At 40.5% G+C, this 16,161-nt stretch overlaps 2 protein-coding genes across 2 annotated transcripts; one reads left to right on the top strand and one right to left on the bottom strand.

Annotated features, from left to right (window-relative positions):
* Positions 1 to 840: 840 nt before the first annotated feature.
* LOC133734256 (pentatricopeptide repeat-containing protein At1g05750, chloroplastic) lies at positions 841 to 5,787 on the top strand. Its single transcript, XM_062161890.1, has 2 exons — positions 841 to 2,945; positions 5,292 to 5,787. Exon 1 carries the CDS (start codon positions 1,160 to 1,162, stop codon positions 2,696 to 2,698), a length of 1,539 nt encoding a protein of 512 aa, XP_062017874.1. The 5' UTR covers positions 841 to 1,159; the 3' UTR covers positions 2,699 to 2,945; positions 5,292 to 5,787.
* Positions 5,788 to 6,603: 816 nt separating this feature from the next.
* LOC133732423 (uncharacterized) lies at positions 6,604 to 10,179 on the bottom strand. Its single transcript, XM_062159969.1, has 5 exons — positions 10,025 to 10,179; positions 9,729 to 9,881; positions 8,504 to 8,760; positions 7,746 to 8,203; positions 6,604 to 7,078 (listed from the first exon to the last, which is right to left on the bottom strand). Exons 2-5 carry the CDS (start codon positions 9,839 to 9,841, stop codon positions 6,815 to 6,817), a joined length of 1,092 nt encoding a protein of 363 aa, XP_062015953.1. The 5' UTR covers positions 9,842 to 9,881; positions 10,025 to 10,179; the 3' UTR covers positions 6,604 to 6,814.
* Between the last annotated feature and the right edge of the window lie 5,982 nt (positions 10,180 to 16,161).

A 16,161-nucleotide genomic window follows, 5' to 3' on the forward strand; every position in this document is an offset into this window, starting at 1 on the left:
TATAATTTTTTTGGTTAAGAAGAAAAACTAAAAATCACCAAAATAAATTTTAAAAGCAAACTAAAAAAATAAAAAAATTAGTTCGACACACAAAATACTAGTTATTAATTTCTTTAGTTTTTATCACAAATAGTTCTTGAAATTTAGGTCATTCGACACTTGGTTCGCAACATTTTAAAACTATCACATCAGTATCTCAAAATTAATCCCGACACACTTTTGATACCCTCTGTTAATAACACCGTTAACTCCTCATTTTTGTCAATGGCATTTGCGTCTTTTCCTCTCTCATGCTAGTTAGTTAGTAGTTATCCTAATTACTTTTTATTTTGCATATACAATTATTATTTATGCTTTGCATTTTTCTTATTTATAGTTATTGACCGGTGACTAATTATTATCTTGATTAAGACGATGATGGGTTTTGCAGCGGAAAAAAAGAGAGAGGGCAAGATGAAACTTGAAAAAATGGAGGAGTTAACGATATTACTAACAGAGGATACTAAAAGTGTGTCAAATGAACCACGTGGTGTGGTGTGGTGGGCGAGCGGCCTAGTCTGGAACCCCTAAGTCTAGCGTTCGATTCCCAGCTCCACCCTGTGGCCAGCAGATTTGACGGGCCTGGGTTAGTTAAAACACCTAAGGTTCGTGCGTCTGTGGTGCGGTGATTAGTCTAGCAATACTGGAATACACCGCATGGGTGGGTGTGTGGTAGTTACTAGTTGACGTCTTCCCCCTCAACAAAAAAAAAAAAAGTGTGTCAAAGGTAATTTTAAAATGTAGAAAATCAAAGTGTCAAATGATTCAAACCTCATACTACGGCAATGTTTTGTGACATTTACTCAACAAAATAAATAAAAACAGAAAAACAAAAAACAAAAAGAAAATAAGAATCGGTCCGACTCAATATCCCCTTCGTCCCTCTCAAAGGCTCCGGACCAGAGCCTCACGTCGACTTCTGAACTCAACCGCTAAAACCCAATTCAGCAGTTCCCATACTTGTGTAAATATAATCCGCAAGCTTCTTCCTTCTCCATCCATCTTCTCTCTTGGGCCATTTCTATCTTCTTTTCTGTCCAATTCATTAACTCTGCTTTCAAATAACCAGGTTCAGCTTCTGACCATTTAGATACAAGTATTCCTTCTCCTATTTCAGACAATGATTCTCCCCGCCTGCACGGCAACCCCAATTCAACTTCCCAAACAACACCCACTCACCACTACTCCACACCCATCTCAGTCCACCTCTCCTAATCCAAAACATGACAAGAAACACTCGGTTTCGCTGAGAAACAGGAATGAACACATAGACCAAACTGTGTTGTGGACCTCTTCTATATCCCAACGCTGCCGAAGTGGTCAGCTATCTCAAGCTGTTTCGCAGTTCATCCAAATGAGACAAGCCGGGGTTGAACCAAACCACATCACATTCGTTACACTCTTCTCCGGCTGTGCTCACTTTCCAGCTAAAGCACCATTGTTTGGGCCCTCGCTTCATGCTTATGCGTCTAAACTGGGCTTAGATAGGACTAATGTGATGGTGGGGACGGCGCTAGTTGATATGTATGCAAAGTCTGGTCGGGTGGAGTTGGCTAGATTGGTTTTTAGTGGGATGGAGGTGAAGAATTCAATGTCTTGGAATACTATGATTGATGGGTATATGAGAAATGGAAATGTGAGGGATGCGGTTGTGGTGTTTGATGAAATGCCTGAGAGAGATGCTGTTTCGTGGACCGCTTTGATTGGTGGGTTTGTGAAGAGACGCTGGTTTGAGCAAGCGCTGGAGTGGTTTCGTGAGATGCAGGTGTCCGGTGTGGAACCGGACTATGTGACTATAATTGCTGTGATTGCTGCTTGTGCTGATTTGGGGACTCTTGGTTTAGGCTTGTGGATAAACCGGTTTGTTATGAAGCAAGACTTTAGACACAATGTTCGGATAAGTAACTCGTTGATTGATATGTATTCTCGGTGTGGATGTATTGATTTTGCTAGGCAAGTGTTTGACAACATGCCTGATCGGACCTTAGTTTCTTGGAACTCGATGATTGTGGGTTTTGCGGTGAATGGGCATGCAGAGGAAGCTCTTGTGTTCTTTAACCTGATGCAGAAGGAAGGGTTCAAGCCGGACGGTGTCAGCTTCACTGGGGCTCTTACTGCATGCAGCCATGCTGGTTTAGTCGATGAGGGGCTACGTTTCTTTGATAGCATGAAGAGAATACACAAAATAACCCCGAGAATTGAGCATTATGGCTGCATAGTTGATCTGTATAGCCGTGCAGGGAGGCTGGAAGATGCCTTGAATGTAATAGAGAACATGCCGATGAAGCCAAATGAAGTTGTTTTGGGTTCTTTGCTAGCAGCTTGTAGAACTAGTGGAAATATCAACTTAGCCGAAAGACTGATGAAGTACCTGTTCGAGTTGGATCCTGGTGTTGATTCGAATTATGTGCTCCTTGCCAACATATATGCAGCAGATGGTAGGTGGGATGGTGCAAACAAGGTTAGAAAAACTATGAAAGACCTCGGAATCCAGAAGGTGCCAGGATTTAGTTCAGTTGAGATTGACTGTGATATTCATGAATTTGTGGCCGGTGATAAATCCCATGTTGATGCAGAGTATATATATTCAACATTAGAGCTTCTATCTTTTGAGCTCAAATTATGTGGGTATGTTCCTGAACACATTATAAGGGAATAATACGAGCATGACTAAAACTTACTGGTAATCTTGCTTAGTAAGAAGAATTATCCATACACTTCATGAGTTGTAAGTTAGCTGGCCAGACTTTCATACATCAATATTTCAAATCTTGTAATATTCTTCGGGGTGATTACTTATACGCAAAAGTTTTGGATTTTGAGTTGGTTAAACTTGCTCTGGATGGGGACAGCTCTGTTGAAAGAGCTTTCAGAGATATTTGGATACCTTGCACCTGAATATACAAGTAAGTGTTTCTCTGAAGTCTCCTCTCAGATATAGTATGGCATTAAATTCAAAAGTATGGCTACCTACTGAGCATGGAAAAGTTTAGATTGTTTAGTCAACAAGACAACATCTTCTGATTTACAAAGTCACTTAATTTTATGTATTTCACATCTGCCAAGCATTCTCACGTTTGGTGTGTGTCTCTTGCCCTAATTCATCTTAGATAGATCAATACAGTATATATTTCTGTTGCAGCTTATTAAATTCTTATGATCTTTTGGGTTGGATATTTTTTTTTTTCTCATTGCAAAAACGAAAACAAGACTTGCACAAGCCCCAGGGGCAAGCACTACAAATTAAGTCAAGATTAAGAAAGAATTTCACTATTTCAGAACACATGGCAGATAAAGTGCCAAAGTTTAGGTCATGGCCAAAGTACCCTAGAGAATCAATGATGGAGTTTGCTACCCGAAAGGGTGGAAGGTGTGAGTAAATTTGTAATCCTCTAGATTAGACGGCTATACTTCATTATAGTTAGTGGTTGATCAAAGCCTCCAAGGAAAAGAATATTTCTTGTTGACATTGTCTGTAAGTAGCTTGGAATCCTTGGATCTTCAATATGGATCTTCTTATTTCTATTGCTGGAAACCCCAAAACAAACCTTCCTTTAGGGAATGAGTTTGCAACACAGGCCAAGAAAGCAGCTTTAGCCATAGAAAGAGAGCAGTCCAACATTTACTTCCAAGTATTTAAAGGGAGATTCCACCTAATCAAGAGAGTTTATTTTTGTTTTTTTTTTTACTTTTGCCCTGGCGGCCTAAAAGTCATTAAACCGCCCTGGAGGCAGAATGGATTATAACATGACATGAAAGGCCTTTAGTTTCCTGAAAATAATCTCTCTTGTTTCTGAAAATTCCTAGCAGATATTAACAATTTCTGCATACAAAACTTGGAGGGATGTTTAGAATAGGATGGATATCCACATGAAATTCAGGCAATCAAGAGAGGAACCAGGGAAGATGGGAGAGTAGGGCAAATAATGATCAAGAGTTTCAGTTCTAGGAATCTCAGAGACTTGAGAGTTACTTGGAGTTGAACTTCTAATCAAATGTAATTGGAAGTCTTTTATAAAGGTAAATACATAACAAGATGAGTTGAGATCCAGGGACCAATATCATTGAAGATCCTTCTAATTTTTTTTTATTTTTTTTTATTTTTTATCCCGTTAGAGCCTGTGCGTTGAAACATTTGGTGTTCTGTCACCAAGCTGCAGCTAAGAGTTCATTGTGTTATCAGCCCAAAAAAGCTCCTCAGATTTATAAAAATATTGACGGCTTCAGGTTATGATCCTGTTTAGAAGAAAGTCCATGGGATTTATCAATTTGAATTAGTAAAGCTAATGAATTTATTCAATTCCTTCTCCCTCAAATTTTTCATCTGAAGATATGATACAGTCCTAGTCACCAATTAGAAGCCAAGGAATGTTATATTTGAAATAAGAGGATATAAAAGATTCCAAATTCCAGTTGCTTTTCCTGAAATTTTGTTGAGTATGCACCTCTTGTAATATAAAAGCTTAAGGTTGAAAAATGTTAATTTCACTCTTGAGTTTCCCTTCTGAACTTAAGGAATGCATGAGAAGAAATGAACTTGCTTTCTATCCCAGTGATCTGTGTTTGACAAGTCATCATCCTTTGTCCTACTTTAACCCACTTACCTTAGGGTACTTTAGAATTAGCACTCAAAAGAGGAAGGTCGCAATAGTAAATGACTCTTATTTACTGTGTTTTTCTAGTAAAAGGCTTTCAAATGCAATATTAGTTCTTGACATTTTGCTGTAACTTCAGAAGTTAGGTTCCCTGTTCCATTAAACAGGTGTATCAGTTTATTGGCCTGTATTTCATAAACATAAGATGAATTTCTTTTCCTTTTTACCAGTTAGGAGAGATAAAATTGCTTCTAACTAATCCCTCAAGGTGATAAATGACTTGCTAGTCAAACCCTCATTCTGTTTCTCTTAGTCCCGAAAGAGTATTTCGGTTAGAGATTTGAGAATGAATATATGTTTGTGTTGTGGTTGAGAAAAGTGAAGATAAAAAGTTCTTATGGATACAGGGTTACAGTATAATGATAGAGTTGTGACTTGGTATGAGTTTACTGTATCCCACTTTTCTTAAAACGGCTGGTAATTTCCTTGACCAACAACTACTGGTGGGACCATGGCAACCTATGGGATGTCTAGAAGATTTTTGAACATTCTAAATTTTTAACTCATCATACACTTTGAATCTTATCCTTTCTTGCAAAAGTTCAGAAGTGTATCTTATGTCTTGATCTCTTACTAAATCATGATAATTATTTTCAGTGATGGGGAAATATCACATCTAAAGCAGATGTGTTCATCTTTGGGTTCGATTGGTACTTGGCTGCAATTGATCTGGCTCCTGTTATTAATGAAGAAAAATTAGAAAGGATCTCCCTAATAGCTGACCTTGATGGGCATTGTACTTGTCTAAAGGTGGAAACCAGTTAAGATCAATCAAAAAGTCTCAGAATTGATTACAATCAACCCCGAGGACAGCAAGGGAGGTTTTATTGCAAGATCCACTGGATTTGCAGTCCTTCACTAATGCCTGTGGTTGATGAGTAAACTTTGTGTTGGAAAGTCTAGAGCAAACATTGCCTCTTATTTCATTTTCCTTGAATAAATTACTTGTTTTTGCTCAGTAGATGCTCTTTATGGTATGATCTTAGAGCATTTCATTTTCGTTGCTCCATACAAAGAATATAAGAAAGGCTATTGCTGTGCTCAAAGGTGCTTAGCTATATTTTCTTGAGCTGTGAGAGCTGTCTGCTGCATCAGTGTAGATGGCAAATTGTTGGTTACTTGGTTAAATCTTTTGCTTGCTATTTCGTGAACAATGCATGGAATTTAATTTTCAGTTTTCTCACATGTTACAAAGAATCAATTGCAGTGTCAGTTTGAAACCATTTATACAAACACGTCCATATACTCTTGATATGATTCTGTTCAAGAATCTGGGCTTCATAAGATAATTCAGCAATTGTAACCTTACTTTCCAGATCATCAATTTTTTCCAACAACTCTGTCAGCAAAATTAAGTGCAATTAGATTCCAATGCAACACATAATGATGCCAATAAGAGTTATGCATCTCATAAACCAAAAGAACTATCTGAACTCATTTATGTTAAAATAATAATAAATAACAATGAGCAAGACAGAATCATTCTGTTAACAAATATCTCAAGTGTAAACTCTGGTTACATTTAGATGGTGACGCAGAGCAAATGCTGCACTTCAATTTTTCAACTGTTGAACTCTGGGTTATACAAAGTACAGCACTACTGAAAGTAGACACTATCATGACCTACCGTCTATTTGTTTCTCCTCGAGCACGAGTAAGTACACTACTTGATATTGAGCACGTTTATTTTCTTATCATAATTTTTGGTTTTTGGTCTGAAATTGTTTTTGATAATCAATTAATCATATCAAGCGTGAATTTCTCACTTGTCGATGCCTTCTGTTCACCAATTGAGGCATGGTACAATACACATGTTACCCACATAAACTCCTTCAACTCAAGCGCTGTCCACATATTACATAATTATGAGGACATAATAATGTTGGCATACTCAGTACTCGGTAACAAATAACAAATCCTCACAGGTTCAAAATTTTCCACCCTTAAATACTGTCACATAAAGACTCGTAACAAATAACAAACCAACTGATCCGGATCAAAACTATTATAGAACAATAAGGATTCAGTTCTATATACATCCCTCGTTATGTATGCTGCCCATATATGTACTTAACCAAAAAGAAAAACGAAGAGTCTATATATCTCACGTACAATCCAAATTAATTTTGTGGCAGTAGCCCCAGCTGATTCCTTGTCTTCCCCACAAAAAGATCTTTAGATTTGATCAGTCCAGGAAGGCGTCCAATCCAAGTAGTGTATGGGAACTGTGCAAGCCCATGTTTCCTTCCAAGTGAAACAAGTGCCAGCACCGAATGAGCTTCGTAAGTTGCCATCTTACTCTGTCTTCCTCCTGCAAGCAAGAGCTTTATGTTCTTTGCAGCCACCAAAGCCTGTTTTTGCGCCAAATACCCTTGCTTGATTTCCTGCGGTTTGGGATTTCACATGAAAAATGCATTAGACTTGCATTCAAAGAGCACATATCACTAATCAAAGATCCATATAATTAAAGCACAGCAACCCATTGGTCTCGAGATACATCAGAATACAAGATTACCTAACTATAATCACACAGCATCATTAAGCATACTACTGATTGAGATTGAATATATATCTAACTCTCCCTTTTCTTCTAGTGGAGTAGCACTTAATGTTCTAATTTTGTAGATTAAATACAGAACATTACCTACCAGAAAGGTCTTAAAATCTGATATGGTCTGAAGCCAGCTGTAGATGATGTTTGCAGTAAGAATTTACAAAAACAAAGCAGGAATGGCATGAACTCATGAATTCATATATATTACAATGAAAAACATAATGATACATAAACCAAAAGAACACAAGCCTCAACACTATTCGCAACTTACTTATAAATAACAAGGAGCAAGTTAGCATCATTCTATTAACATATAACTCAATCGTAAACTCGCGTCACATTTAAATGGTGCTGCAGAGAAAATGTACACAAGTTTTTCTGTTGAACTCTGAGTTATACAGAGTGCTGTTCTACTGATTGAGTGCTTTAAACCTAGAATTATGGAATAAAACAATCAGAGCAACTAAAGAAGATAAGTAGGTTGCAGATTGACTTACTTTAATATTAGTAATGTCTCCAACTGCAAAGATGTTTTTTCTCCCATTGACTCTCAAATTCTCATCAACTATTAATCTCCCAAATTCATCCAAGTTACTCTTCAGAACTGTTTCTTTGAGCCAAGCTGAACCCACATGTTTCCCTGTGCATAGAAAATGACAATCTGCGTGAAACGTTTGTCCTTCTGAAGTCTGATATGTTTTGCTTCCAGGTGACTCGGATATTGTGTTTAAACTGACTGATTGCTCCAGTATCACTTCAACATTCCTTGACTGAAACCAATTAAGAGTCTTGTTTGCAGCTTTTGGTCCAATGAATTCCAACAACCTTGAACCAGTATGAACCAGAGTGATTTTCTTATCTGGGAAGTCAGTAACAATTTCTCCAGCAAGCTCTACACCAGTAGGTCCTCCTCCAACAATCAAAATGGAATTAGCTGATCTTATCTTCTGATTATCTGCCAATGGAGAGATTAATGTTGATTCAATCACAGTTACAAAAGAACAGTACAATGATATGCACTAAATTTGATTATTCCTAGTAGGCGGGTCTTATATTGTGATTCTTGGGAAAACTTCTAATGCTAGTAAAGTTTTATGGTTCAAACCTTTGTTTCAAAATCTAATTTGAATGCTACATTTGACATATTGACAACCCCTTTGAAAGATTTGCGAACTGCCTTCTTAGTTGTCAGTTTGGCAGTTCATAAAAATGAAAAGACAAAAGAAAGGAAGTCAAGACTGCCATGCAGTCTTACCTTCTTGGTATTCCTTAAGCCTCCCAGTCTTGGTTTTAGGAACAGCATCTGCATGGCCAGTGGCAATGACAAGGTAGTCATAGGGAATTAGACGGCCTTCTCCCGTCAATACTTCAGTGTCAGTGATATTGATTGCTCCAGATGTAATAATTTGGCCATTTGTGAGGTAATCTCTATGGTTGATCACAGATCTCTCCCCAAATGATGGCTCCACCATGGTCCTCAAGCTTGCCCATGGAATCTCAAAATATTCCTTCCTGAGTTCAAATTCGTTTCCACTTAGAACAAGAGCTCACGATAGTTCTACGCATTTAAAGTTATACCAATTGGCATATATGATGACCATGATCCTCAGTATTTCAGTATTATTAATTATGCTTTAATTGAGGTGAAGAATGAAATTTACAGAGAGAACAGAGTCAACAGACCTAGCCACATAAAGCGAGATATGATCCCATAAAAGATAATTACCTAATATCACATATGCTTCATGCAAATTCCTATAACCGAATGAGAGTACATATCGATCATCAAATTTTTTTAAGTTAATGACCATCCTCAAACTGATGGAATATCATATAAGCAAAGGTCTTCAAAGAAATCAGTCGGGGAATCATCAAATCCAGATTATTCTAGACAACGGGTTTAACTGGTTTCAGTAGATGATACATATACTTCAAGTGAACAATGTTCAAATCAAGTCTTGAAGATGATTAACTATACATGAAACGAATTAATTCTTAACCGAAGTTAGCTAAATCCCTCCCCACCCTATGAAATAAATGAATAAAAAGTAGCAAATTTTCTATGCAGTGATCATAGAACCCCACCAAACATCACTATAGGACAAAATTATCTGAAGGAAATTATAACTTTGGCACATTCAGAGCAACTTACAAGCAACCTCCAATCTAGTAACCAAAGCACCCGAAAACAGAATAGCTGCCCCCACTATTAATTTCAATCCACCAAGTCCTAGAAACATATGGGTTTCAAGGACCAACAGTGGTTGCGTATCAACGCAAACTGGAGATGGGTATTGTCTAGTTCTAAGAGAATCTTTGTATATATGAAGACATAACAGTCCATATCAGGCAACCCAAAACATAATTCTTCATACCAAATTGGGTGAGCAATCGAAACAACAGAATCACAACGAGAAAATCTAAGACAGAACTGCTAGATTCAATTTTCCAATCATTCAACAAAAGAGCATTCAGCTTACTGATCAATGAGGGTGAAATCAGCGCTGAATTGCAGATTTTTTGCGAGAAGCGAGCCAGCAACGCCGCCTCCGATCACCACCACTCGTTTTCTCTCTCCACCACCCAACTCCATCTCTGTTTCTTCTTATCAAAATGGATCACTTCTCCTGGTCCTATATATTGGCAAAACCCATCACGCATTTAATAAGAAGAAAATGAAATGTAGGTCACTAATTGAACAGCTAGGTTGACCCAGCAGAAGAGAAAAAGAAGAGGAAGAAGAAGAAGAAGAAGATTAGGTGGGTTTAGTACGGACCGAGTCCTGGGAAGCAGCAGATTCCGTCTCCGGCGAGACCGAGTCACGGCTAGGGTGCTTATAAAGTCATGAAAATGAAATGCAGAGAGGCCACGCTACACAGATATTTCAACTTTGTAGTTTTTACTTTTCAGACGCAAAACAAAGATATTTTCTGGGGTTTGTTTTGTCTGACCTATTGCCCCTAATATAAGAAGATTAGGCAAGTAATTTCGACCTGTGATACAACTGAAGTTGGTAATTTCCAGATCCTAAATATCTGACAGTTTTTTGTTTTCTTCCTTTTTGATAAGATCCTAATAATGATTAGGGAGTGAAATTTGCACACCCCTAACCAAAATTGTTCACGATCAGTAATAATAAGGACCATGTTTAAGGATATCTCTATTTGTGTTTGGCCCAAACTCTAGGTTACTTGACCTAGTGGTAAAAGGGTTAAATTAGAAGGATCTAGATTCCTATTCAATGTACGATTACTTTCCTTGTACGATTGAGATTCTATGCATTGTAATCCTCTATATAAAGAGGCCCCTATTATCAATGAGAATACACAGCAAATTCCTCTCAATTTCAGTTTCTCTACAACACGTTATCAGCACGAATCACTAACCCTGAAACCCTAATTTCGTAGCCCTCAAATTCCAACCTCCACCGCCTCACATATTGAAGCCCCAGCCTCAAGGAACCCAGAACCGGCGGCGGAACCACCGGAACCGGCCGGAAAACCCCTGAACCGGCCATCGGAAAAATCGGACCGGCCCCTACCTTGTGCCTGCCTTGAGCCTGCCCTCTGCGCATCTGCCGAGACGTGTGCCTGCCCCTGCGCGCTTGCTGCCGACAGCCCTTGCAAGCCCCTGCCTGCCCCTGCGCAGCAGCTGCCGACAGCCCCTGCCTGCCCCTGCGCAGCAGCTGCCGATAGCCCCTGCACAGCTCCTGCAAGCCCCCTGCAGCAGCCCCGCACAAGCCCTGCACCGCACTGCTTAGCTCCGGCCACCACCTCCGGCCATCAACTTCCGGCCAATTTTCCGGCGACCTCCAGCAACCTTTTTCCGGCCACCTTCGTCAACTTTTCCGGTCAAGAATTCCGGCATCTTTTCAAGGTAAACTTTTCTAAAAGTTTCCGTTTTTGAAGTTTTTCAATTTCTTCTTCTTTTTCTCGGGGACTTTCAACCTCCCTTCTTCTACCCCTCTTTCTTCTTCATAGGGGAGACCAAAAGCCGAACTGTGGGGGTTCGTGCTCACTCCAAGCTTGGAGCTTGTAGAGTCCTCCAAACTTAGAGTTTGTAGAGAATTTATGATCGACCACTTGCATCATTGTTTCGATCTAATCCAATCCCTCTTGGAATCAAATTTCTTGGAAGCGACTACGCTCGGAAATTCCTAATTTCTTGGAAGCGACTACGCTCAGAAATTTTATATGTTTTCGTGGTAGCTTTTCCCGCTCCGAAACTAACCCTTTTCTTGTTCTCTTTCAGGATGAGTAACCTGAACAAATTGGACTTTGCTCCATTGGGAACAACTGGCTCTGAATATCACAGGTGGGTTCGTGATATCCGCCAGCATCTCAAGGCCGATGGAATCTTGAATACGATTCTCGAGCCTAGCCAGGACGTGCTAACTGTTGAGCAAGCTCAAGCTTTGGAAGCAAATAGAGCAGCCTTAGAGGCAAATAAGGCGAAAGCCATCATCCTAATGACTCGTCATATGGATGATTCGCTCCAGTACGAGTGTATGAATGAAGAAGACCCCAGAAGGCTGTGGGTTTCACTCGAATAAAGATTTGACAACGTCCGTGACTCCCTGCTTCCTAACCTAGAAGTGAGATGGCATAGCCTCCGCTTCTGTGATTTCAAGTCAGTTCTTGACTATAACTCGGAAGCACTTCACATTAAATCCTTAATGGAATTCTGTGGTAAAGAGATCACAAATGCGATGTTGATTGAGAAGACTCTCTCTACCTTCCCCGTTTCTGCATTGATGGTTGCTAAGAACTATCGAATCGATATTGCTGCAGGACGGATCACAAGGTTTCATGAGCTCATTGGAGCTATGAATATCGCTGAAAAGCATGACAACATCCTTGTGAAGAACTATAATTCGAGATCCGTGGAAATAGAGCATATTCCGGAATCCAATTATAGTCGCGCCCCTAAGAGAAGGCGCCAAGAGCGAAACCCTAACCTTAGGGATACTTCTGGACGTTCTGGTCCATATAATCGCTCTACTTGGGAAGGTAACCGCCAATATAGGCGAACACGGAACCGAAGAGGTCAACGTGGAAAAAGAGAGGGAGGCAACGCCTCTGGCCATGTTGGTGGCGCCACCAACACTAAGAGCCATCTAAATGACGCTTTCAAAGCGCCTCAATCAATGGAGTTTGAGCAAAGAGATGTATGTTCTCGATGTGGAGTGTCTGATCATTGGGCACACATTTGTAGAGCTCGTGAAGAAATTGTCACCGCCTACAAAGCATATTGTGAAGCAAGAGAAGCTCACTATGTGGAACAAGAAGATCAAGAAGATGATCTAGAGTGAAGGGTTCAAGACTACAAATCTGGCTGGGATCAATAGATCGCCAATTCTGTTTAAGTCTTTATTTTCCAAGAGATATAGGCAATTGTCATATCATTTTTGTAGTAGATGCCAATGTTTTTGTCTTTCTTCAAAGTAGGCGTACTCAACGTAAATGTGATGTCTAGGAAGGTTTTGAGATTAGTGGTACTTAAGCGAGCCTTGCTCCACCGATATCTCTCTACTCACCTGGTCACATTTATTTTGGAATTACCGAAAGAAGTTAGACGACTACCATTGTTTTGCATTAGCTAGCATTTGGATTACATTCTCCTAATGATTAAGAGACAATGATGTACTCCGTTGGCTTATGAATAAAATTTTGAGTTCTTTTCATTATGACTCCATTTTGATTCATGAGCATGTTACTTTGTGACTACGATGGCTAGGCCATCAAGGATTAATTCAAGGACATGGAATAGCCCAAGTTCCCCTTGCCAAATGGCACCTTGATTAATGTCACAGAAACTCTCTACGCTCCTAGGGCAACTCGCACCTATGGATAGCCAACGGATTCCATGCGAAAACGCATATAGAGAACGGAAATGAGTTCCTTTGCAATACCTCTAATGATTGCGAACAAAGGCGCATCTTAGAGAAGTTTATGTGTCTCTCTAGTGGACTCTATGTCACTATTCGAGCTATTAATCCAATAAAAGTTATGAGAGAAGATCTCTTGGATTTAGACACATATTGGCTTTGTCACGACAGGATAGGTCATCCTAGTCACGATATGATGATCCGTCTACTAAAGACTTCACATGGACATCTTTTCTCTCGAGCGAAATGAAGCATGAATCAAAAGTTGATTCCTGGACTAAGTGTGACCGACGCTGCTGCCTAGGGCACTGCCTCCGTCCACCACCAGCTTAGGGCTGGCGTAGTCCTTATCCATGACGCCATGGATGGCGTCCATCATGGTGATGGTGTCCATCATGGTGATGGCGCCCCAGGTGATGATGCAATCACCAACTTGCTTCAAAATAGCGTTTCAGACGCTCAGGCCCAACCAAAATTCTCATTGGTTGCTTCTAAAGCCTCTCGCTCGTTTTACAAAGTCCGTTCCTTAGGGAAACTAGGACTGAGACCGTCCTATGCAAAGGATATGACAATACACATTCTGTTCTTACATAGAATTCGTATGGATTCTGTGGACTGATTCAACCAACTTGCGGACGTTTAAATATCTCATAATGTTGGTTTACACGCAAACACGCTGGTCACGTGTTGTGCCATTGTCCACTTGTAAATGCTGCTTATGATACACTCCTAGCAAATATCATATGACAACGGGCTCACTCCCCGGATCATCCTAATTCTGTCAATTAGACTTGACGATGCTAGAGAGTTTACATCGAAAACTTTCGATGGTTATTGCAATGGGACTGATGTTGGACATCATATTCCCATGTACACACCCAAATGGTCTCGCGGAAACGACTACGATGGTAGTCCAGACATTGGTAATGCGCACCAATCTCCTTATAATCCGCTTGGGGTGATGCAATATCGCATGCAGCAATGCTAATTCGTCTACGACCCACCGCCACTCAATCTACCTCTGCGTTACAGCTAGTGACTGGGTACAAATATCGTACTTACGCATATTTGAGTGTGTCATTTATGTGCCAGTTGCGCCGCCACAGCGCTCTATAATGGGTCCTTACAGACGAATGAGCAACTCAGTTGGATTTGAGACTCCAACAATCGTCCGCCACTTAAAGCCCTTGCATGGCGATCTCCTTACCGCTAGATTTGCGGATGTCACTTTGATGAGACAGTCTTCCCGTCGTCAGGGGGAGATAAGAACACAGATGTTCAGCAGGAACGACAGGAATTGTCGTGGCCTGTCCCCACTATGTCTCATCTCGATCCCTACTAAAGTGACGAGATCACACAAATATGCTGCAAACACGCCCGCAAGGATGGAAGTCCCTACGAGAGGACGTAGCGCCACCCTACACAGAGGTAGGCATGGCGCCAATGCCAAAGAGAGTGGTACTCTGGCATTATAGGCCATGGCCCCAGCTAAGATGCGTGGGAGGCCCGTGAGTTCGAAGGATACTTTGGCACATTCCAACCCTTTGATCATCGACACTCAAAATCCGTCTCATGAGAATCTTCCGGGTTATGGTTATCGTTGGGGGACGCCTCAACGTTAGAACCCTATTCCTGAGAATATAGAGCTCTATGAAACTTACACTAGTGTACATGAGACGTGGGATAAAAACTCCATCATAATTGATGATGTAGTCACACATTTCGTTGCGCATGAGTTTGTTGAGTCCGATGATATCGAACCACGCTCCGTTGATGAATGAATGCCAACGTAGAGAGATTTGGCCCAAATGGAAAGATGCGATCCAGGTTAAGATGGATTCTCTAACGAAGAGGAAGGTTTTCTGAGCTAGTGATGCCAACACCTCCTGACATAAAACCTATTGACTAATGGGTCTTCGTTAGAAAGCGTGATGAGAAAAAGAGATGGCAATCTCGCCTTATGGGGCAAGACTTCTCACAAAACGCCCTGGAATCGACTACGATGAGACATATTCTCTCGTAATGGATGTCATTGCACTCCACTACCTTGTCAGTTTGGTAGTTTCCGAATAACTGAACATGCAGCTTACAAATGTGGTCACTACGTATCTCTATGGGGATCTAGATACGGAATATACATGAAGGTTCATGGTGAACTTCATTTACCCAAGTCAAGTGGCTCTAGACCACGGAGCGCGTTTACAAAGAGGTTGAAACGCTCACTAAAGTGACTACTTGATTGGGAAGGGATATGCCCACGCGTTTCCATAACAAGTTTCGGATTCTATCGCGGTTCATGTTGGACATGAACTTCATTAGAAGCCCTTAAAGAGTTAAGGGAAACCGCTGAACACTAGAAATCCGAGGTTGAGATGAAGGATTTTGGGAGAACACGATTATGTCTCGGTTTGGAACTTAAGCATCGTGTTGATAGATGCTTAGGCATTTTGACAAGGTCAAGCCTTCAAGCACCCCCATGATCGTTCGTAGTCTTGATCCTGAAAAGGATCCTCTTCGTCAAAAGGATGATGACGAAGATGTGCTAGAGGCAGAAGTGCCTTACTTGAGTACAATAGGCGCATTATTGTACTTAGTTAAATGCACAAGACCGGATATCTCATTTGCAGTATGCTTGACAGGACCCGCCCCGAATTTCACCCTGAAATCCGAGGTGGCCCTGCGGGGCCCACCTTAGAGATAACTCTACCGAGAACTGGTCGAGTCACCCCTAAAGTGGACTACCCAAAATAGTAATCCACAATAGATCAGAGCCAAACAAAGAAGTGCGGAAGCTATTCGTCAACTATGCCTCGATCCATGTACGTCCGACCTCAACTAATAGCGCCTGCAAACTGGGCATTAGAAACCGAAAGGCCCAGGGGAAAGTAGACGAAAAACGTTAGCGTGAGTGGACAAAAAATAAACAATTTAAGAGAAAAAGGATTTCATACTTTCCCACATTTATTTCATTAAAAACCGATGCATGCAACAATTAGAAAACACATTTAGCTTTAAATCCAAGAATT

The sequence above is a fragment of the Rosa rugosa genome, chromosome 2, assembly GCF_958449725.1.
Source record: "Rosa rugosa chromosome 2, drRosRugo1.1, whole genome shotgun sequence".
Taxonomy (NCBI): domain Eukaryota; kingdom Viridiplantae; phylum Streptophyta; class Magnoliopsida; order Rosales; family Rosaceae; genus Rosa; species Rosa rugosa.